The 25123-nt window shown below is 34.0% G+C and overlaps 1 protein-coding gene across 4 annotated transcripts; it reads right to left on the bottom strand.

The window, feature by feature from the left end:
- Positions 1–395: 395 nt before the first annotated feature.
- On the bottom strand, positions 396–20514 carry LOC117110327 (peroxisomal leader peptide-processing protease-like). 4 transcript variants are annotated; one of them, XM_033252999.1, is made up of 10 exons: positions 20426–20507; positions 19746–19902; positions 13286–13863; positions 11405–11647; positions 10275–10441; positions 6358–6507; positions 4332–4487; positions 3313–3434; positions 2914–3100; positions 396–1579 (listed from the first exon to the last, which is right to left on the bottom strand). In XM_033252999.1, the coding sequence occupies exons 3-10, from the start codon at positions 13846–13848 to the stop codon at positions 1482–1484; spliced, it is 1686 nt and encodes a 561-aa protein (XP_033108890.1). In that variant the 5' UTR covers positions 13849–13863; positions 19746–19902; positions 20426–20507; the 3' UTR covers positions 396–1481. The 4 variants fall into 4 exon arrangements, with proteins under 4 accessions (XP_033108890.1, XP_033108889.1, XP_033108891.1 ...); XM_033252998.1 differs by lacking the exon at positions 19746–19902 and having other exon boundaries at positions 20426–20514; XM_033253000.1 differs by lacking the exons at positions 19746–19902; positions 20426–20507 and adding an exon at positions 17981–18408.
- Positions 20515–25123: the final 4609 nt, after the last annotated feature.

Raw genomic sequence — 25123 nt, 5'->3', positions numbered from 1 at the left:
ATATATATATATATATATATACATGCGATCGGTTTGAATGAGGATGAGTGCAAGTTTGAACTGAAAAGTGGTGAGTTGTAAGGGCACAGCTTAAAAATTCGTTCCACTATGTGTGAATGCTGAAAAATCAGTGAAAACTTTTATCTGGACTGGTTCCTGGTTGAAGATTAATCTATTTAATCCTTTAAAATGAGCTTTTCAAAATTTTAATTGAATTTTTGAGGTTGTTGGCAGATACAGTATACATCTTTAATTTAGCGCAATAGCTGAATATTTAGATTTTTTTCTTCAAGAAATGTTAAACCCAAATGTAGTATTTGGAAGGTATTCTAACTTACACACCCCTATACACCAATATGCAGACTGTGTGTACAGTAAAACACTTGCACGCAAAATTGTTATGTTATCTTAATTGTTGATGGATTTATTTTACTGAAATTAGAATTAGTTATTACCATTAAAAAATGTTGGATTAATACCTAAGCAAAAAGAAATACTAAAAATTGGTACACATTATTAAATTATATGAAAACAGAATGGTACACACAACGAATACAACTAACTACAAATAATAAACATGTTACACAATTCGGCGTTTTATTAGATTTTGAGAGACCAAAATATATTCCAATTAATGATAATAATATCTATATAATCACATTTAAATCATAGCTCATACTGTTTCATTATTGCACACACCTTTCAGCACACTGGTATAAATCTTAATATTTATACAGTTTTATTTTCAAAAAATATTTTATGCTGACTTATACAAAAAAAAATAAATTTATAACATTATTTTGAAAATCATTAGGAAATCAACACACAAACATATGTTGTGTTGAATGATTAAGGATGGGTCTCATCCAATGCACCATTGATACTTGTGCAATAAATGAGGTAAGCTTTGCTGTCTGAGGTGTAATTCAAATAGGTCTAGGAACTCTTTAATTAAAACCTCAATAGATATTTTAAAGTATTTAACATGTTACTTTAATTTTCACTCAACCTCTGAATTACAGTATGTATCTTTTGTCATTATTATTCTATTTATCCTAAAATATGCCTTGCCATTTCTTTTAAATATGCTTTTAGTTTTAGTAGTAAGTAGTTTAAGTTCCAATTTCTGTATTGCAATAAGTTTATATTTTGTAGTTACTTGTCTTTTACACATTTTTATGTTTTGTAGTTTAAGATTTTATTTTTATTCTCTGGTGAAGCATCTAGAAACCAAATTTCATGTGAACCATGTTTTGCACGCCAAAAAAAATATATATCTTGTATGTTGACATCTGGATAAGCCATTATTCTGCTGAGTGGATTCAAAGCAGGTTGCATTTTGCTTCCAACATTAATGCTGAAGATATCAACTTTATTTTCTAATCGGAATGCAACTTGGTTGACTTTTATTCTCTTCATCTATGGCAGATGCAAATCTAAACATCCAGGCTTCTCAATCCTGTAATTGCATTTCATGATCCTTATAGTTTACTATTTATATTGATTTCTGGTGCATCAAGCTGCCATAAATGTCTTATTGATGAGTTGGTATTATTCAAAATATCAAGCTTATGAATGTCTGCAAGATATAAACACTCAGTTACTTTATTTTATTGTGATATGTAGATGCAGAAAAATGTTATTGTAAGTGTTATACTGCTTAAAGATGCCTATACTGCATTACAATATATCGGTATCTTTATTATTAATCAATAATCAATTTTTTTAAAATACATTTGCAGCATATATTAAGAATTTTACAAAAGACATTATTGGGATAGGATAGGATTATTTTTTGTGTGAATCACACCAAAAATAACCCAGAAACTTGTTTCCAGTGAGTCCTTCTTGTGGTGAATTGGGCAGTACATTGGGAGATAATCCCCTAGTCGACAATCCCCTACTCTTTCCCCAAGAGTATACTGCGTTCTTTAACATACACAAGGGCCATACTGCACATGAGACCAATGGCTTTTTAATGGCTTATCCTAAAGATAGTTTGCTATCGTAACTTGTATTGTATTACAGCAGTCCAGCTTAAACATGGAGATGACAGCAGACTGAATTGAGCCAGTGAACACAGATTTAATTTGGAGTAGAAGGATGACAGAATTGACCATAAGCTAGTGTTGAGATGTTATTACTCTAGGGGGTGTTCACACAGAAATATCATAGTGTTAAAATTGGTTAAACTGCTAACATTCACTACAGTGTTTTGCATGAATTGATGTGTAATTGAATTATCAACTGAATCATCCACAACAAAATAAGGCTTTAATTTTCCGAGATGAGATTGTGTAAATATTGGACTATTTATGCATACTCAGTTGGAGGAAACCTTTAACAACTTAATAGCTTTTAATTGTTCCATTCCGCATGATATGCATGCAAAGTACAATTTCAGACCATCTCATGCTTATAGTCAATGAAAAAATAGTGAGGTATTAGCATAATTGTGCGTTGAAATTGTGGAAAGATGTTTGTATTCAGGAACGTCTTGATGGTATTCAATGAAACAACTCTGTTTATGGGGAAATTGTAATTGCTTTAGACAACCAAATGCCCAAACCCACAAATTGCGTCTAAAATTGCTATGTTAAAGACAATTCCAAAAAAAAAACCAAGAAAATGCTTAAAGAAACGTTTGCATAACCACGCTCGTTTCTACTTCCCAGGTCCGTAAATAACAAAGCTGTTTATATTAACGTTAAATGCCACAGTGGTCCTCAACAAAAAATGCTAAAATAAACCACCATTTGGTTACTCTCCCACTTATACCGTAGCTGAGTTGGTAAAGCAACCAAAGGTATTTGAATGATATTGGATTCAAATATTGTTGAATATTGATAATTATGCATCATGCAATGAACAATGCATGTTGCTTGGTATAACATTTCAAAGAAGTTAACTTACCTGTACTTTGAATGTAAGATTTGATTGCGAGCCAGAAGGTAGATACTGGTATGCTGAAATTAACATGTGGAAATGATGCATTGGTGTCTATGTCCCTAGAATTACTTGCAATGATCCCGATAAGATGCCCTGTTTCTGCACATAATAGAGCGCCACCACTTGCACCACTATGAACAGCGCATGTTGACTGTAAATAAATGTATTAAAAATAGTTTTTTTTTTCCGGTAAGCAACCACATTTATTCATAGTAATAAAAATAGTTGTTAATATAATATGTGACAGATAATAACAATACAGTACTATTAATTTGCATATTAAAGTGGATGTTCACAAATTTATGCGCTCACATTCTTTGTTAGGTAAAAAATTTTTGAATATATCTTATATAAATATCTTACCTGTACCATCACAAGTTGATGTTTATATTTAACAGTATTGGAGACAATTCCTGACGTCACCGAAGGTTGTTTTTGTATTTCAAACCCAAATAAAGCATGGCCAACGGCAATTACCTTCTGACCTAATTCAGGAATATATTGTACAGTGCTTGAATTCTTTGATGAAATTAATTCACATTATATTAATGAAATTACTGTACTGTATTACACTCACATGCAATTTATTTTTGTTAACAGAAAGTAACAGCTGAATGAATAAATGAATGACAAAGAAATGAACAGAATGGTAAGCAAGGTGTAACGGAGACAGGAAGAATTGAGTGCTAATGCAGCTGGAGGAAAGGTAACAGATGGTAGACACAGCAGTGAAGGAAAACATTTGGTTGATCGATTTATTGATAATATTACTAATTTAATTAATATTACCAATGTCATTTAATAATGTTTATTATTAACAGCCAAAACAGTTTATTTATACTGATAATATATTTATTTATTTTATTTATTTACTTGGTATAAAAAAAATCTAACATCAATTACGGAGGGCAAGCTAATGAGTTTATTTGAAAAAAGTATACAGAATTAAAATAAATTTGATTGCCTGGATAGGGAATGGAAAAAACCTGAAGAAGACTTGCTCCCTATCATTCATATTATGAAATACAGTAGTACAAAAAACAATCAAAAAAATCAAACTTAGTGACTATCACAATGAAAAATCCAATAAGACTCAAATATTATAATTATTTGATGTTGCAATTTGCAGGGGTGTTTGAGTTCTGAAATATTCAAAATTCTGTACCATTTAAACATTCCCAAGTTTTTCATCATAAAACAGTGACACACAAAAATCAGTTGTACAACACAAAACTTTTTTCCTTTGGACCTGGCTTTAAATTGTGCCCTCTTTATGCAGCACTTCCATTTTATTGCACTGCATATTATAACCTGGCTTATGTATTTTAATGGCTTTTAGTTCAGAAAACTTTGAATTGAAACAATAAATTATAAGGACATACCTTTAGTGATGTTGTTTGATGGCTTAACACTCTGTAATTGTTCTGGACAATGTTTTAACTTAAGAAGAGCAAGATCAATGGGGGAACTATTACAAGCAGAGAATACAACATCAGCTGCTATCCACATTGGTCTAGGGTACCGAATGAAGATTCTTACTGTATAAAAAGTGGAAGAAAATTTATTTTATCTGTGCTTTCAAAAAGTAATAATAATTAAGTGGGATTTGCATAGCATTTATAAACTGTAAACATGAATACACAATAACAATAGGAATTACTTCAATGAGCTCTGTGGTTTTAGTTAAGATTCTTGTCTTCCTATCCCAGAAATTATTCCCAACAAAACAAAACAACTCCACTCCTCTTCAAATTCACTATTTCCATTTAATTTTTAAAAATATATATATATATCAAAGATACTAGAAACACAAGATAGAGTTCTCCACACAAAGAAAGTGTTCCACTGAAATGCATGGTGGGAATACAAACCACGAGACGCCCCTTATGGCTGGATCTAAAAAAACTTCAACCAAACTTTCGTTACCAAGTCGTCGCATATTTTATTGTCAATTCTCAATTAAAAAATTGTACACAATTGTACAATTAGTACAATTGTACCCAGACAGTGACAACGGTGAATACATAATTCCTTGGCGGAGGTATAAATCGTTGCTATTATCCAAATAAAACACACAATTAAGCCTATGGATCAGTATAGAAAACAACAATATAACGCCAAACCGTATGGCCGGACGCACTCTAGTGATAAAGTTTTCCTCCATTAGTGGAAAAAGAAGGGCGCCGTGTGCGTCTGGATATACATAGCAACAGAAGGGCGCCCTGTACGTCTGGCACAAAGTATAGAAAACTTGCATGGTTAAAAATAAGGGCGCCGCCTACGTCAGGCACGATTTCCGCCTCATTTTTACTATGCAAGTGCTCTATCTTGTGTTTCTAGTATCTTTGATATATATATATATATTGTTGTGGTCACATGTTAAGCTCTGCTGGTATAAGATGGACTCACAGCTTCTGCATGATAATATTGTTTTATTGCTGGTATTTTATACCAAGAATGATGAATTCTCTTGATTGTTCCATTGGTATATTATTAATATTTCATTTCATTTTTAGTTAGTCATTGATGGATCTACAGTAATTCCTGAGAATTTCATTTCATTTCATATATTTCATGTATGACACATAACATAACAATAAAATGTACAGACAATTTTGGAGGTAGAAGGGATTGTCAAAAAGTGAACCTAATCAACTATCAAGTGACTCTCCAAAAAGTATGTTCTTGTAACAGATGAAACACAGAATCTATTTATAATGGCCTTTTTTAGGCATTGTCCTCTTTCATCTAAAGATGTACTATCAGTCATGAGGGAAAAAATGAAAATATTAATTGCACATTTGAATTGCTTAATTTGTATATTTAAGTAAGTTATTAACTTTATAATTAAAATTTTGAATTAAAAAAAAATTCTCTCATGAATTTTCGGACAGTTAAATACTAACTTTCCTCTATTCTTTGCATTGATCCTTAATTGCTGGTTGTATTAAATAAATCTAAGAATTTTTGTAGTGAAATGTCTGTTAATCTGTAAAATTAAATTTGTTCATCTGTTTCTCGTTGGAAATTAATAATTTACATGATCCTTTCAAATGGCTTATTCAAAATTTTATTTGAATTTTGAATTATTTTTCTCTCTTTTTGACTGATAGTACAGTACACACTTTAAGATTAATCAATGGATCTTTGTTTTGATTATTTTTTATACATTTTGAAGATTAAACACAGTTATTTTCATAATTAGAAACTGTAATTTCATTTTATAGAATAACTGAAGGTTTGTATGAGAAACAAGAAATTATATATTTTATTTAAATCACAATAAGTCATTACAAACTGACATAATTTGGCAGTTAAGTTTAATATACTTAATATAATTATACTGAATTCCATAAAAATGAAACAATACTAATTCAATACTTATTTGAAAGATGCAAATTCACTTACCACCTCTTGTCCTGCTGTTCTTCACAACATGACGACAGGTTATTACATAACCTTCAACTCCATCAACCATGACCCCTGAACCCCAAATTGGTCCAACCTGAACATACACAACAGAGTTTATAGCTTTTCTTACATCAGAAGTTAACAGGTCTGCAATCAAACATAATAATAGATCATTATCTTTAAAGTGGTAATTGGGACCCGAGAAATGTAGGCAAAAATGGCCCCGGTAAAAAAGGGCCCAGGAAAAAATGGCCCTAGTAAAAATGGCAGCCCGGTAAAAATGGCCCCAAATGACAAATAGGTAAAAATCGCCCCAATGAAAAAATTCATTAATAGAAGTGATATTTTTTTTAATTACATTAAATTTTTTAATTTAAATTATATTTAAATACTGTAATAGCAAGAATTGAATCAATAAATAAAAAATGGCCACCAATTATAAAATTTAATAAAAAAAAAAAAATTTTAAATGCTGTAAAATACCCTGTAAATTATGAAATAACTTATATTTTGCTTTGAAAATAAGATCAATTTTTTGTGATTTTTTTTTTAATTTCTCTAAAAGTATTTGTTTTTTAACAAATACAGTTACACAACAGATGCAAATAATGTACTGAGAGATTATTGGAAAACAATGGCCATTGAATTAAACATTTTTTGATAGTAGAAATAAAAGTTTTAAAAACGTTATTCCACTAAATAAAGTTGAGGGATGATATCTAATCTAATCTAATCTAATCATATTTATTTATATAGCGCCTTTCTTTGCAGATACGAAGCGCTTCTGTCCCTGGTCATTGGATCCACATGCTAAGTGTTGCTGCTGTATTCAGCGCAGGAGCAAGCAACCCCACCAGGTACCCATTTATACTCCTGGGTGGAGAGAAGCAATGCAGATAAAGTGCCTTGCTCAAGGACACAAGCGAAATGCACAGCGAGGAATTGAAACCCCGACCTCGAGGTTGGGAAACCAAACCTTTCACGCTGCACCAAACCGACATACATACAGTACTTCAACTACCAAAATATGTAACTCGTAGATAACCACAAAATTCACTTTTGTTTGTATCAAATGAGTTTGGGCGAGACTTTTTTATACCTTATTTCGCGAACTTTTTTTGGAAAATCTTTCAAGAGGAAGGCGGAAAAGAAATAAAAATAAAATTATATTTATATTTATTTCAGGAATATATACCTCGTGATTACATCACATAGTACATCTTTTTACTATATTAAAAAGTATGCAACTTTAAATTTTTGGAAAAAGGGATTCCATGTAGCGGAGGACAGAATAAAAATAAATATAAATTTTTATTTTTATTTCTTTTTTTTCAATTTTTCATGGCGGCTCGCTAACACTTATAATAAAATTTTATCTTTATTTTGAAATCCAAAATTTCGGAATCGGAGGGTTCGCTAAACAATGTATAAAAAAGTCTCGCCTTATTTAAAGCACTAAAAATGTATATTTATTTATACTGTAAAAGGGCCTGAGGCCTATTACACTGAATAAAGTCCACATTTAGGGGAGAAAAGAAGAAGTATGTGGGTTTTGATAAGGAGTTCCGTATAGTCCCAAGCCGAACCCCTCCATTGAAATTCCTAAATACGGGCTTGGGATCAATTGTGTGTTTGAATTACAAGTTCATGTATAGGAAAAGGGAGAGGCTTACTTTCTCACAAACTTAGCAATAAATGTTCTGCTTTGACTTACTTCAAAGAAGCATTTGTTAATCAAATAATTTATTGTTTTTAGTAAAACTGAATAATTAGGAATAAATTTATTTAAGCAACTTATTTAATTGCATACTTGGCTTTTACTCCCCGCCAACTAAATCCAAGTGCCTACTACTGGCTCAGAAACCAGTGGCCATAATTGTTTTTGTTGTCAATTTATTATTTTTAAAACTATACTAAATAATGTAAACTGAGATATACTATACATAGTTATGTAAATATGGCAATTATGCTAAGAATTAATGGCGTGTAATTGTGAGGGTAGGGTAATTATGGTAGGATTAAATGGTATTGCTAAAGGCCACAAATCTCCCAAAAAACACACTGTAGAAAAAAAAACAATTCAATTGTGATTGACTTACTTGGTATATCAATAAGAAAGTTAAATACATTCATAAGAACCTATTTTTTGGTTATAATGTTGATTTTTTTTTTGTGAAAAAATACTTGCAAAATACACCACAAACCTCCAAAAACACACTGCGAACCCCATCCAAAACCTTTAATTATGATTGTAGAACTCTCTTTTTAAAAAAAAAAATAATAATTTGATGTTCATATCAACCCATTGTTTTTGGGGTTTACCAATACCCGGATCGAATTTCTGGAAAATTATGATTCCGTTTCCGTGAATTTGGCCACAAATTAATTATTTTTTTAAATTAATAAATGCATGATTTATGATGATTTATTGATTATGTTGTAGCTATTTTTTAACATTTAAATGGAAAAAAAATAAAAAGTGTTATTCATGGCTTTTTTTATCTTTGAATATTTTATCTTTGAATATGTAATTCCTGCAAAAAGTAAAATATAAATGGCATTTTATTTGATGTTAGATTCCTTTTAAAAACTAAATTATTTCAGTTAAAAAAAATGAATATAATGATTAAAAAAAAAATCAGTTTTAATACAGAATTCTATTATTGGGGGCCATTTTTACCTACCTGTCATTAGGGGACATTTTTACCAGGGCCATTTTTACCGGGGCCATTTTTTCCTGGGCCATTTTTTCCGGGGACATTCTTACAGTACACCGAGGCCTGAGTGGTCAGATGATAGTCACACAATCTTATGTTAACATATTTAACAGTCCCAATGAACAGTCACAAGAACATCTGGACACCAAAGAGGCTATAGACCACACAATCACAAATCAGTGCTACACCATCTTGTTACAGATAAATAAAATCTCATTGATTTCCGGACTTTTTACAATATACACAAAAAAACAAAAACAAAAATATAAAGCGAACATGTAGTCATGGGTAGGGGTAAAATTGCTCAACACCAGGCAAGTATGAATTAAACCTCAATATAATTACTATTTACTTCCATTCTTTACTTTCAATCAACAATTTTTACAATGTACATTCTAACCTTTCTCCATAGATGTACATTTATTTATCCTAAAAATCCAAGAGGAACAACCTAAATAAAATGCATGGGAGGTCTCCCAACGAAATGAGACGCATCTTTGTTTAGATCATAACTGATATAATCACTAAAATAGGTCAGAGTCAAAATTACATCATGTTCAAATAAAGTTATTCGTTTTATCTCTAATTTTTAAAAAAATTTCATTTAACTGATGCTAATTTTAAGTAATTATATTCACTAGATAGAGGGAAGGGCTATAAGCAGCTTACTAAATTTAACTCTTCATAGTATATATACTGTACTATATTAATAGTACAGTAATCTACAGTATTTATTTAATTGGTCAGTTTGATAAAGTTTTGCATTCTTATAATTACCAGTGGGTAATTTTTGTCATACCTTCTTACAATTCCCATTATAATACATTTTTTATAATGCAACTTCACTTTGGAATAATTTGCCTAATGCCATAAAAGGAAACACCAAATTGCCAATTTTTAATCTGTAAAATAGGATTATAAAAAATGATTTATTATAATGTTATTGTTTTGTATATATTAATGCTTGCGGTACACCACATAGATTGTTTTTTGTGCTTTTGTAGTTTAGTTGACTTGATGCTACAGTTTATTGGTCTTGTGTCTTAATAATGGAAAGCAATAAATAATACAGATTAGTTTATGGTCTCATAGAACACATTAAAGCATTATCTAAATAGAGTTCCTCTCTGAATAAAATTAACTTGCACACTGTATTCTACATCTATCTACTGTATTATCATGCAATGAAAGGCATACCTTTGTATCCATTATTAACAATAGATGGCAGCATACTACCTTGTGACTGCAAGGGATTTAGCTTCTGTAATGAGTCTAAGAGAGTAGAAATAGACACAGCAAGAGTCAGCCCAATCCACTCATTAACCTTCCAACAAAGCGGACTCACGATCATACCGACCAGCTTCCTGTAAAATAAGTAATAGTTATTAAATAACTAAATAAATAATATTATTATTAATTAATATTATTTAATAATAATAATTATTAATATTATTATCAATTTTAAGATTAAATAATAGTTATTTATTATGCCCCTGGGTGTTTATTTGAATACATATGTTAAGTAACAGTTAACATATGTATTTAAATAAACACCCAGGGGAATTTATTGTTGACTAAGGTTTTTGAGGGGGGAATTTATTTGAGTAGCGATTATTTTTTTTTGGTGTGAAAAGGATATGTATACATACTCAGACAAACGCACCTTTACTTCACTCTATATGTAGAACTACAACATTACAAAATTATCATCAAATGTGTTATTGCATGATCATTAAGAATTATTGATCCCAACCGGGTTAGAAAAAATAATTCTACTGGATTAGAACATTATTATTTACAGTCATTTACCACTGTATAGTCTTATAACTTGTGTTGTACAGTACTATATTAACAGAACAGTAGGTTGCTTAAAATTTCCAAAGAATTATAAAATATAATGACTTTTTTAAGGACAAACTAGTTTGTTTTAACTAACAAATCATGAGATTCATGCAATAAATATGACTCAACTCAGTAACGACATAATCTACACACCAGGTCTGCAGGTCCTACAACAGCAATTGGGATCATGTTATTTGCAAACTATATTAACAATTCGTCGCTCACATCACGAACTAACACAATCAAAGTAGATTGTGTTAGTTTGTGAAATCACAGTAGCGCGTCAAAACGAGCGCGTATTGGTTGTCAAGCAATTTTGTATTCTTTACCACACAAAAGTCCTCAACGACAACAGCGCGTATTTTGACGCGCTTTTTTGATTTCACGAACTAACACAATTGAATTTAATTGTGTTAGTTCGTGATGTGAGCGACGAATTATCCAAATTCATCATTTCTACTTACAAAATGATGTTCAAAACAAACCTTTGTTTAAAATTACCATGTGGAAGAACATAGAGCCCTGCTCCTTCTGATCCAGGCATCACCCTTGCATCAGTCATTATAAGTGCATTGTTCTTGCCCGCTAAATTTGTCACAATTCCTGTGCTCATACTGTTCATGAAAACAGGTGGGCATAGAGCACCAAATGGGGTCCCGCACGCAAGCAACATCTCACCTTGCCGCAGATTCACTGAGGGATACAGTTCAAGCCTCTGGTTTCCAATGCTGATAACAAAAACAAACCATTATTATATTATTCTTGTAAAAATTTTGTTTGGCATACTGTAAACAATCATTTAGTTTGAACGATTCTTGGAGATAAGCCAAATTTTTAGTACCTGATCATTTCAGTTGCTACAGTACTTCGACTAGCCTTGATCATATTATTACAACCTTACGTTGTCATCAGGTCCGAGGTTCTGAGATTTGTATGTCACAGACCAGTGAGAAAAACCACATACCAAACATTGATAAGGTTAAAATTGTGGAAAAAGTATCACACTAATTAAATCAAAGATTTAATTTAGATGAAAAAGATAAAAAACACAATCAATAGAGACAAAAAATGGATACAAATTCTTTAACACCTTTGACAAATTATTGAAGTCAAGAGCTGTCTCTTATACACACCTGAAAGCTGACAACACTATAGAGGGTGTATGACACCAATGACTTAATATAATGACAAAGTAAGGTTGTCATAATATAAATATTCCTAATTCAATCGTTATTATTAAACGTTATATTGTTCAAAAGTAAAACTGACATAATTATCATCAAACATTTTTATATTACTTGTTGTATTGATAAAACATATGTCAGTTTTATAAAACTCTATATGGTTTTCTTGTTTGTTTTTTTTAAAACCTATTAGCATCATAAGACAAGCTTGAATCGGAGTCTTTTTTCGGCAATATGCCACGTTCTTCGGATTGTATTTTGTAGAAGTGGTTTGCCGAGGCGGGAACAGTTTGGTTTCCCTCAAGGTTGGGGTCTCAATAGGGGGCTTAACAATATGCACTATATAAGTCTACCCTTATTATTATTAAGTATTTCTTGGGTGAGATTCACACCAAGGATAACCTACGAAAAGTTCCGAGACTAATTTCTAGCGGGGTCCTTCTGTTGGCAAATTGGGCAGTACACCGTGAGACAATCCCCTACTCTTATCATACATGGGCCATTTTGCACACAGGACCAACGGCTTAAACATCTCATCCGAAAGATGGTGCATTTTGAAACTTGCATTTCGGCCCTCCAGCTGAAACACACGGAGAGCAGCGATGGGAATTGAACTGGGAATCAAGAGATCGCCACGGTTCCGGACCTCGCACACAGTGGCTACCACGAGTTTAGCCGACTGAGCTAGCTGCTCTCAGCTAATTGCTTCAGACTTAAAGCCGGTGGTGCGTGTCACTGGGATAAAACCACACCGATTATACCATTCTTCAATCTGAAAGAGTTGACAGATTGTTAAGAAGAACCCCTTTTTTAAAAGCACCCCTGCTGAAACAAGTCCTTCTGGTTTAAAGATTTATCCTTTGATTTTGTTTCTTAATTACAATTAAAAGTAGAATTTTGTCTTTCTATTAGATCTGTTAATCTCTCTTTAACAAGTGAAGTGGAGTTGCATAGCTTAGAGGTTAAAATGCTTGCTTTCCAATCCCAGGGTCCTGGATTCAATCTGTGACAGCAGGACTTTCTCTCATGACTAAACTCCACTCCCTAAGCCTCATAAAGACACTTTGGTGATTAAAGCATCACGTAATTTCATTTATTAAATATATCAGCTGACCTTCTAGGATACACTGGAAGGGTCACACTCTATAAATATGGTTTTTAAAAAAACCACTTTTATTATACCTTCTTATTTGTTCACTATGTTCTAATTTAATCATTGCAAACCAATAAATCAAGTTCTCCTTCACTTCATCATCTGATTTCAGAGTCATTGGTTCTATAACCATCTTTTGAGATTTCTCCTTTAAATCGTCAACATTTTCATCTTCTCCAAACTTCCATCCATCTCTTTCAGAAAAAGATGTACTCATAATTTCATGTAAGTCCTCACATCGCCATAATAACAATAACTTTCCTGGAACAGAAAAAAATTCATCTTCTATATCAGACTGTGATTTGTTTTGAAAAATAACTGTTATTATAGTGCTCTCAAAATTTTTTGGTGGAATAATAGTTCCTGGATGGTCTCCAACTTGTGAAATTGATTTTACGAGTAAGTCAACTTGTGGAGTAAAGAGTACAGCACTAGTAACCACTAATCCAAGTTCGGGATTCACAAGCAAACCACTTGAGCTCTGGCTGTCACTTGATATTTCTTGATTTGAGGGAATGGTTGCAGGAGATAGCGATGACTGATAAACTGGTGGCTTTTGGAATAACACTACGCAATTCTCATCACACGGCATTGTATTCAATATTATCTGTAAATAAAAAATATAGCTGCTGTGTATCAAGACATCCTCCAAATTTACTAAATGGGGGAAGGGGCTGATGGGGGGGGGGCTATACTGTACTTTAAAGAATTTAATTACACAGATGATTCCCCAAAAACTAGAATTGTAATTACTGCATAGTGCAGTCCTTCCTTTACAGTCGCATAATGGTGGAGTAAGGGTTGATGACTAGTGAGGGGGCCACATACATGCCAAGTTGGAAGTAGCTAGTGGCTTGAGATTTAACAGAAAATAAACCCAATTGGCATGGGTTGAGGGCCCGCCTAGGGCCACGGTAAATTTTGGTCTTACATGCTCTCTGGTGCACTCTGAAATAGATCTCTAGTGCTCAAATAGAAATGATGTAATGTATAGCGCCATCCGTGTTAGTTTCCTACTTGGATAACAACATAGAGCTATTAAACTACTAGAGTGCTGACAAGGTGACGAAGCAATGGAGAGTTGTGTATGTGTACTTAACAAGGGGTAGAACCATGAGATTAGCAAGGAAAGGGGGGGGAGAGGGGTCCCGGGTTCTGCGACGTGGGCGCAGGGAAGATCTCCCCGATAAGACCAAAAAAAGTTGGCGGGCGTCGCTCGAAATATTTCGAAAGTGGTCCAATGGTATGACAGTTTAGTGGTTTAAAAGCCCGGATTAAGATGGCCGCCCTTGAAAAGCACTACCTTCAGGCTTATTATAGTATACATAATTATAACCATAAAAGCACTCCGACTAGCTATTATTTCATTAATCTTTATAATTAATATTATAAGTCACTCGTGACGTCATCACGGCAACTCCTAATGTTATTTGCCTATACCCCACAGTCCACTAGTGGACACTTGGCTTGATTTTTTTTAGGTTTGTGTGCAAAAAAAATACCTCATTTTTTTTTCACCAGTGAAGACATCACACACTGCGATGAAAATTGAAAATTACTTTCTTAAAACAACCTTAATTAGAACCCGAAAGAAGTTTCAAATTTAATATTAAGTTTGAACAATTAAGGAATTCATTGAATCAATGGACCCTCACTCAAACTAAGCAAACTGTACGTTTAATAGGAATATTCTAGACCTATTTTAAAGACTCGAGGAACAAAAATTTAGATGTAGGCCTAGGGCTACGGCCAGGCAGGAGGCTGCCGAGGCTTCTCCTACTACCTAGGCCGTAGCCTAGCCTAGTTATGAAATCATCGCACAATTTTTAGAGTGATTTTATTTTCTCTCGAATTTTGAAATGTTTATATATCTTCAACGAATGTCCATCAAAATAGCATTATAAGCAAGTTCTAAAATAAAGCTTGAGATTAGTGGAAATGCATGAGAATTTAGGTAAGTGACTTGAGAGCTTAATGTTCGGTCGAAAAGCGTGAGGTTCACGCCGGATACGTGAGACTTGGTAGGTATGGGGCCATACTGTAAAGTTTATTAATTGTGCGGAAGATATCTAAAAAATCAGCTCAAATTTGCATTGAAAATCACTAGGAAAATAGGTGTGCGGCATCATAATTGCATTGCATATTATTAAGATTTGGTGAAAGCCTAATTTTCGACAAAATCTGTGAGGAAATTGGCCATTACTTTCCAAAATAAATAAATATATATTCCCCGCGTAGGCCTTACTATACAGTAAGTGGACATTTTCAGTTGGACTGGGAAGGTGTACGGTCGTTTCGGCCCTGAGTCGATTCGGCCCTAGGTCGTTTCGACCCGAGTTGTTTCGGCTACATTACTGCAACATTACCAGTTATTAACATTACCAGTTATTAATTATTTTTAGTAGTACTTTATTATTATTATTATTATTATTAATATTACCTTAAAGTGACTTAACAGTACGTTAAAGTGAAACAGGAGGCATTGAGTTTACTCATGAGACTGCCTCCTCTCTTGGATATTATTATTATTATTTTAAAGAGTTTATTACAGAATCAAATGGTGTTATATTTTTTTTACAGAAACAACGCAAATATTAAAAGTCAATTGGTTTTATCGTTTTCATACGATATATATTTGGATCATGTTTATAAATGCTTCAATAAAATTTAGATTTATAAAACAAGTAGGCTTATAGTTAATTTAAGTTTGTTTTGTTTTTTGTTTGTTGCGTCTCCATTTACATTACCAAATGTTTAATTTTTTACAATATACAGTATAAAATAAATTAAAATAGGTACTGAACGATGTGATAATGAAAATAAAGCAAATATATTACGCTGTGACTATTTTTATGACGAGTCGTGAAGATAACTCCAAATGCTATTCTTACGACGATCGCTAGCACATGCGCAATAGCATCCCTTGTCGCGGGGGGAAATAAACATGTCTTGAACTGAGCGAACCGCGAGGCTAATTCTAGCCTAGGCCTATTTCTAGGCCCAGAGAAAGGCCACACAGGCTTGGTAGATGCCAGCCTATGCAGTGGGGTTCCTAGGAATAGGGTACATTTGTAGGCCTACATTCATACTTGTTTATCACAGCTCCCTGGTCTGGGGTGGCAGTATAAAAAATTAATTTCAATTTTGTAAAATAAAAATTAAACATGAAAAATTAATTAATGTATCACCTAGGCCTAGGGCCTATTTAGCTCCAAACTAGGCCTCTCCTATAAGGGCTCAGAAGCCTACAAAACTGTTTTGTTCAATGTTCAATTTTGTGAACGGAAATCCCCCTGGAATCCCCACTCAATAGCGGGTATTCATAAAAATTGTATTACCAATTATTTTTATTTGATTACTAATATTACGGTTATTAATTGGTGTTATTTTTCTCTTTTACAGAAACAACGAAAATGTAAGTCGATTGGTTTGAGACACGTATTGTCATCGTTTGTTGCGTTTCCCGATTATTTGACCATGTTTAAAATGCTTAATAAAATGGAGATTTATGAAATTAGCATGTCATTTGTTTTGCATAAGATTGTTTTCTTGTTTGCTACCTTTCCATTTACCATAAATGTTCTGATCATGTTTATAATAATACATATAGGCCTATGTATAAATAAAAATAAAATATACTGTGATATGACGAAGCAGGGCGGCGCCAGGAATTCCCCGACGAGGGGTCCCTGATAAAATTTGTCGGAGAATTTTTTTTTTAATTTAAAAAATAACATTTTGTGTTAATTATGGGATTTCTATTCTGTCAAAGGTACCAAACCCCCAGTTGTGGAAGAGCTGGCACCACCACTGCAACCCATACGATCGTAATAGTATAAAATACCTCGCACAATTATTATTGTAGGGATTAAAAACAGTTTTTAATCCCTACAATTTGACAGCTTAGTAAGGCATTAAATTGTAATTTCGGCGCTCGAGATTTGATTTTCCCCCAACGACAATGCTGGAAATTCCCGGACAGGGGGGGGGGGGCTAAGTGCTAGATGTGTATAAGAGACAGGGCTAAGTGTCCCCGACGGGGGGTCATTTACCCCTCTGGGACCCCTGCTAGCGCCGCCCCTGTGATAAAGGAAGATGGACTAACATTCCCCAAAGGTTCCACAGTACTCTTGAGGTGAATCTCACTGCAAAACAAGTTTTCTACTTCCTAGATCTTTTTTATTTCCATTTTGGTACACATTCTGATTAATGTTTAAAATACACCAATAAATACACACATGTTTATTAACGTGATGTTAATGGCCGTTTCGGGCTTCCTACAAGATACTAGATACTTTTACTTATTGAAAAAATTCACAAGTAAAATTCTTTTTCCTGATGCTTATACACATAATGAATATAAATATTAATACAAAAATTAATACAGAGGTTAGTACAAACATAGAGAAAATAGGTACAAAAGACCACAAATTGGAGAACAGCACACGCATAATTATAGCACAAGGTATTGCAATGGGAAATCATCGGTCAAAGTTAGCATTATAAATATAAACTTTTGAGTGAATGAATTTCTTAATCTATTAGTATCGCATTTTTTAGGGCGTATGCGGCCAGATCTGTTAGATGTGTATTCATGATGCAAGGGGTGGGAAAGATCTTTAATAATGATGTCTAATTTCTTAAGTACAGATTTGTTACATATGTCATCAAAACTCTCCTTTACTTAATAATCCAGAGAAATTCACTCTGATGAGGTCTATTACCTGTACTAGTTGCTTGGACCATTACTATAAAAATATCAGAAAGAATCGTTATCTTCCCACAAACAAGTTTCCACGGTACTCTTGAGGGTGAAGCAGACACATTTTTGCACGCCAGTCAGGAATATGGGTGCACTTCTACAGGGATGGATGCTGAACATAGATGACTGGTTATTTTTAAGTGCATGTAATGGTAGTGAAGATGACGTGCGTGCGTTTACCTAATTCATACATATTAATTATTGTCAAAATATTGAATCCCGACACGATGGCGTGTACTTCCATACTTGTGTATGTATTATACTCTTATTGCATATATTTTACAAAAATCAGATATAAATGCATAGTTGATTGAACAAATTAATTCAATATCGTAACAAAACACATTGGCATTCATATATTGAAAAGTTACTACTGTACATATAAAAAAAATGTACTGTACACGTCCTCACACTTCACTTCTGGGACTGCAAGATAGCACATTGTTTTCAATACAGAACACACTACATACTATTTATTTATTTTTTATTTTAACCTGGTTTAACAACTAAGTTAAAACCAAATGTGTGAGTGGGGATTCGCGTTCACAAAATTGAACATGAAAACAATTTTGTAGGCTTCTGAGCTCTTAGGAGAGGCCTATATATAGTTTGGGGCTAAACAGGCCCTAGGCTATGCATCAGGGGTGGTGCCAGGATTTTCCCGACGGGGGAGGGGGGGCGGTTCTCCGATGAGGTGTCAGCTTTCCCCGACGAAAGCAAAGTGGGCGTGGTCAAGCTTCGATGAAAAGGTCCCGAAAGTGGTCCTGGGGGCGAAGCCCTCGAAAATTTGACAATTTAGGGGTTTCAAAGGCTTATTTAATCGATTTTAGAGTCTACTAATATGTACAAAATACATATAATATTTTTTTCTCCCCAACGAATTGTGCTTTTTCTCCCCGATGGGGGGTCCAGCTCTCCCCGACGGGGGGGTCCCTATGGGCTCCCCGGTCACCCCGCTGGTGCCACCCCTGTTACACATTAGTTAATTTTTCATGTTTAATTTTTGTTTTACAAAATTGAAATTCATTTTTTATACTGTCACCCCAGACCAGGGAGCTTTGATAAATAAGTATGAATGTAGGCCTACAAACAATATGTACCCTATTCATTGCAACCCCGCTGCTAGCTGGCATCTACCAAGCCTGTGAGGCCTTTCTCTGGGCCTAGAAATAGGCCTAGGCTAGAATTAGCGTCGCGGTTCGCTCAGTTCAAAACTGTTTATTTCCCCCTCCCCAAGCGACGAGGGACGCTATCGCGCATGCGCTAGCGATCGTTGTAAGAATAGCATTAGGAGCTAGCAGTCTTCATGACTCGTCGTAAAAATAGTCAGTTCGAATATATTATTATATATTCATAAGGCAGTCAAAATCACTCATTGTATAGAAATTAACTAAAGAAATTATTTAACTAACAGTATAATTTGAGAAAAGAAACGTTTTCAACAATTATGTTTAGGCGAAGCAGACAGGAAGGAGGGGCCTAGCCTGGCTTACAGTCAAACCGTACCCATGCCAACCCGTACCCACAAACCGTACCCAAATTTTGGTCAACCCGTACCCAGAATTTTAGTCAATCCGTACCCATCTTTGATCAAACCGTACCTATCGTTGGTCAAACCGTACCCAAGTTTGATGAAAAATATTATTTACTATATAGAACATTACGCAAATTATATTGTCTATTATTTAGATATTAATCATATCATGTATTATGAACGCCTAACTTACCGATTAGAAGATGTATTCTAATATCTTCGATAGGATGCACTCAATCAAGAAATTTATGATCGCCGAAGAAGCCGAACACACAAGTTGGGGGCGCTACATATTATGGCTCCATTCGTGGTGTCGTTATTTGTTTTCACAATGTTTTACAATGTAGGGTCTAGTAATTAAATAAATATCAATTGTTCAATTGTAATGGTGAATAATANGAAATATTAAAACCAGCGAAAATTAAAATATGTATATGTATATATACATATTAGGCCCTGAGGAAAAGAAAACTTACCTTAATATTAGAGGCAACGACAATCTTACAGACCGAACGAGATCGTACAGATACATATATCTTTTGGGTACGGGTTGACCAAAATGACGTTTGTACGGGTTGACTAAACGTGGGTACGGATTGATCAAAATTTGGGTACGGGTTGGTATGGGTACGGGTTTGTTTGGGTACGGGTTTGTTTGGGTACGGATTGACCGACACCCGCCTCGCCTAGCTAGGGTAGGCCTAGGCTAGGGCCTAGTAGTTGGCTATATTAAATAATAATACTAATAGGCCTATTATAATTAGGCCTAGGGCCTAAATAAAGACCTACGGGTTGCAAAGCACACTCGCCAAAGTTTGCGTAAGTACAGTATGATTATTATTATTATTTTTTTTTTTTTTTTTCGAAACTTACCAAAATCTTCTAGGCCTACTACTACAACAAAAATTGTATACGATGTAACAGAAAGTATACCAAACTGGCTGACACCTGGATTTGGAGTCTAGTGCATTTTATCGGCGGGCACTCTCATCGTTCATCGATTGCCTCACTGCCCTTCGTGTAAATCCAGGGGATGAAATTTGGGCGTGGGGCGGCAGGCCAAATCTTCCCCTCCCCCTTTTTGGAAGGTAAAAAAAAAAAAGAAAAAAAGAAGAAAGTAAAAGAAAAAAATGCACCCAAAACGCCTCAGATGTTATTTTCGAGCGTCTAGGCTTAGGTTAGAACACAAAAATTTCGTGGGTGGGTGGTGTTATCTCGATCGCCCCCCCCCCCCAGCCTTTTAGACATCTCTGGATCCGCCCCTGAGATCTGCGCGTCAAACACTAAACTGGCTTATACCAAAATTGTTTAGTATGTGTTTTTTTTTTTTTTTTTGTCTTTTTGTCTTTTTTTTGTGATTTTATTACTCATCCTTGAACATGCTTTGACTCTAGCCAAAATATAGTCAAACACAGTGCTAATGCACTTTATGCCACAATTTTTTAAAACTTTTATCCCCTTTTTGTGATTTTGTTACTTTAATCTGATCTGATCTTTTCTAGAGAAGGCCGCAAATGCTCAAAAAAGCGCCGGCGTTGTGGCTCTTAAGAGTATATTATTACCTTTTGTGTAACTAAAGAATCTGTTTTAAATAAAATGTATACAGTGTTTAAAAGATGAATAAATAACACAATGAATACACAAGTATTTCTTTTTTTTGTATTAAAGTGTTAATTTACTATGACATTGGACCATGATAGGCCTACTGTACTACTGGAATATGAGATATAATAATAATTTATTGAACTTACACTTTTGTTACAGTGGCACTCGTCAATTGACAGTGCGTTCAAGATCAACAAATTTACAAAAAGGAGTTGCATTAAAAAAAATACAAAAAGCACAAACACAAAATTTGAAAGCCTCTTCTTATCATAACTTAACAATTAAAATTAAATTAAACTACTTAAAGTAAATAAATACAAAGTAGATACAGAAATACAGACTTATTTTCCTGTACAGTACTATAGGCCGAAACTTACAAACGCACATCATAATATGTAACGTGGGAACGGGCATGAAAAGCGCCACACCAGTATTTCTTTTTATGAGCTCAGTAGCCACATGTACCTTTTAGGTACCTATTTTTAATTAGTCCCATTGAACAGGGGCAGATCCAGAATTTTTCAAACGGGCGGGGGGTGGGGGGAGGGAAATTTGCTTTTTTTAAATTTCAATACATAACATTGATGTGCACAGACATTTAAAAACAATAGTGTCAAAGCGCTGTTTTGAAACTTGACACTGTTATGCTGACTTAGGTTCCAATAGATGTTTGAACGTAATGTGAAGAAGAATATCTGTTGTTTCATGGGCTTAATTCAATGTGAAAAGTAATATATACGGTAGTCGGATGACTTACAATAAAACGACACGTGAATTTATGTTATATTATTATTATTATTATTATTATTATTATTATTATTATTATTATTATTATTATTATTATTATTATTATTATCATTATTATTATTATTATTGTTGTTGTTGTTGTTGTTGTTGTCGTTTTGTTATTATTGTGATGAAAAGTTTTACAGTACACAAACAGGTCAATGACGGCGATATGGTTGCTAAACGAACAGACATGTGAAAATATTTTTTTTAATTTGTTTTATTCCCCGACGGAACGTACTCGTCTGCCACACTATGTGTAATTATACTCATAGGATATCAAATGATCAGTCTCTGCTATGCTATAGCCTCCCCCCCCCCCTCTGGTGCCACCACTGTTTGTTCCTAAATATGTACTTTTTCGCGACTCACTGTTTGGGAAGCCATGAAATGTGAGATGACATCAAATCGGTGTCTTTTTCAAATGGAGATATGTTGAAAATATTGTGGCTCAATCCTGATTTTGAGTTCGCCGACAAGATTGAAGTATGATAAATGGTTTGTTTTTCATAGATGGGTCCTGGTGAGAACATCGTAGTTTGGTTTCACACGGAAGCGGTGCTAGAATTATTTTTTTCCCTCTCTTTCATTTCAAGAAGCGTTCAAACGTTCGCTTGCACGTCTGAGTTTGCCAACTAAATTCGCCGACAAGATGAAAGCATGTTTTTCCATGAACCATTGGTACATAAAAACTGAGCGGCCTGAAAATGTTATCATAATGTCTATTCGTTCATCATGGACGTTCATCATGGGTCGCAGACGTCTTTATGAAGGATATGCATGTATCCTTGATAAGCAGAGAGATGCAACCCGTTATGGAGATGCAAGAAAAGGAGTGAATGAATGTAAGGCTAGGTTAACAACAGAGTATGCCATCTGAAAAATTAGCCTTCTGAACAAGTCACCCACGAAATGCAATACGAATGCACGTCGCAAGGACTTTGTCCGAAATCCGTCTTTGTATGACAATATTGTGTTTTTGGGTGCCGTTGCCTATAATCTGTACATAATTTTCCCAAATAAAATTGGGCCAATAATAATTAGGCCTATGTCTTAATACCAGTCATGATATTTTATGATTTAGTTTATAATTACACTAATTTTGTTTGTCGTTATCTACATAAATCTGATTAGTCATCAATCATTTCATAGAAGCAGTAATGGTTTGAAATACTTCAATTATTGATGATAGTGTTTAAATTGGATTATACAGTCCTACTTGTGAGAGGAATAGATATTTCAACGTGCTCAGAAGTTTTAAAGTCTAGTTAGGCCTGCTTTAATGATTTAATACAATACCAAATTCACTGAAATAATCTTTAATGTATAAACGAAGCATTGCGAAATAAATTAAAGTTACTGAGTTCTGGTTTAACATAATAGTACGCTTATTTGTGGATACTATTTCTGTTTAGGTAGGCCAACTTTGGACTGAATTATATACACCAGGGATACATTTGATAGGTGTAGACGAAATATTAATGTATTTATATTATACCACCGATACCATACACAATCATCCATGTCACTTTAACTAATTAAATGTCTTGACCAACACTTCTAAGGTAGGCAAATTTAGTTTGTCGGAAGAATTAATTTTATTGTTGAATTTGTCCAGAGACGATATAAATATTATGTGGATTTAGCTGTTGGCGAGCATATTTCAATTAAAAATGGACACTGTCGATGAAACCTCTGTCAGAAAGCTGTACTTTGACGAAACATTCTGTCAGATAGCTCAGAGAGGCTGTCTGACAGGGTCCGAACATTATTTACAAGAGACACAATAGATCACAATACAGATGATTATCAAACTATTTACCGATTTATTTCTGAGAAGACTTGGAAAATTTACATGCATATTAAAAACTAAAATTTCCTGTAAAAAAAGTGTGTCATGTTTCATTGCTTTAAGTACAAAATATATCCAGAGTGTATCTATAATTTAACCACAAATTTTTCACTTGTCACTGCCTCAATTCTGTTTATCACAGTTTTGTGTTTGTAGTTCGAAACACACACTATTTTATTATACCACTCAGTCATACCAGGGAACAGTTAAATTACTTGTAATTTAACTGTTCCTTGGTCATACTTGTACTAAATATCAATTAACCATTAATGCTTTATCTATCACTCACCATGGGATTTCATAAATACCGTAAAATCTTGATTTGAAGTTAAATGAACTTAATCACGAGATGAAGCCTGTCTTGAATTGAAACCCCCTCTTTAGTTTGTAAAATTAGCCTCGGAAAAAGCATGGGCTTCTTTTCAAGATAGCATAGGCTTTTTTCGAGACAGTACATAGGCCTACACTGTACATGAATTTCATAAAACAAAATAAATTGAAAACAAGCTTGGTTTATACAGTAGTTTTGGTGATTTAATGCCAGTTAAATACACTCCATGATACAGATTGATGTTATATTTATTGTTTCATAGTACGAATTCACAAAATTTACAGCATTCGTTTTGAAAAGAACCCTCCCCTCCCCCACCCACCTCGTTACTTAAAGTAGCACGCTACAAAAGTAGCCTCGAGAAAAAGCCCATATCGAAAAAAGAAGCCCATCAAAAGTTCGCAAAAAATAAGAGGTTTCACGGTATTAACGTATGTAGGCCTCCAAGTAATACGGTAGTAGTTAAACATTGCTTTAACAGTAGAATTTTATCAGCTGGGGCGAATGCAGGATTTGGTGGTAGGGGGTGTGTGAGAGTCCTCACGACCTCAGGCCCACCATGGATGGGCTGAGGTGCGAACATTTTGAGAATATTGACCTCTGTATGCCCGGAAATTGCACTCCCCATACCTCAAAAGTGTACAGGTACTATGAACATGTCAAAAGTACACTAGAAAAAATGTTTCTTAACACAATTTGGAGGGGGTGGGTGCGATTGCATCGTTGCAGCCCCTGCATCCGCCCCGGATTATTACGGCCTTTCCATTATTATAAAGAATGGTAATACGTTACCGTACCAGAATACAATAATTCTTTCACGATTTAAACAGTGGCCTAGTAATTCTTGTTATTATGAACTTTTAGCTCTATCATACGGAAGTTTCAAATTCAATGCTCAAAATATAATTTAACATTTGATATCCGTAAGCTGTGCACATTATTCGGTACTATAAAGGTTTTGGACACATAACCGAAAATAAATCATCTAAATATGCTA

This window comes from Anneissia japonica, unplaced genomic scaffold (assembly GCF_011630105.1).
Source record: "Anneissia japonica isolate Jap-2015-1 unplaced genomic scaffold, ASM1163010v1 scaffold5350_len443212_cov192, whole genome shotgun sequence".
Classification (NCBI taxonomy): domain Eukaryota; kingdom Metazoa; phylum Echinodermata; class Crinoidea; order Comatulida; family Comatulidae; genus Anneissia; species Anneissia japonica.
Note: the sequence above shows the minus strand (reverse complement) of the source record. Positions and strands in the feature narration are given on the sequence as shown.

Coding starts and splice junctions, on each gene's coding strand:
- LOC117110327 (XM_033252998.1), bottom strand. CDS start 13,848: ATGCCGTGTGATGAGAATTGCGTAGTGTTATTCCAAAAGCCACCAGTT. Junction 3,101..3,312: donor ATCAACTTGTGATGGTACAG/GTAAGATATTTA, acceptor ATTTATTTACAG/TCAACATGCGCTGTTCATAG. Junction 1,580..2,913: donor ATCTTACATTCAAAGTACAG/GTAAGTTAACTT, acceptor TATATCTTGCAG/ACATTCATAAGCTTGATATT.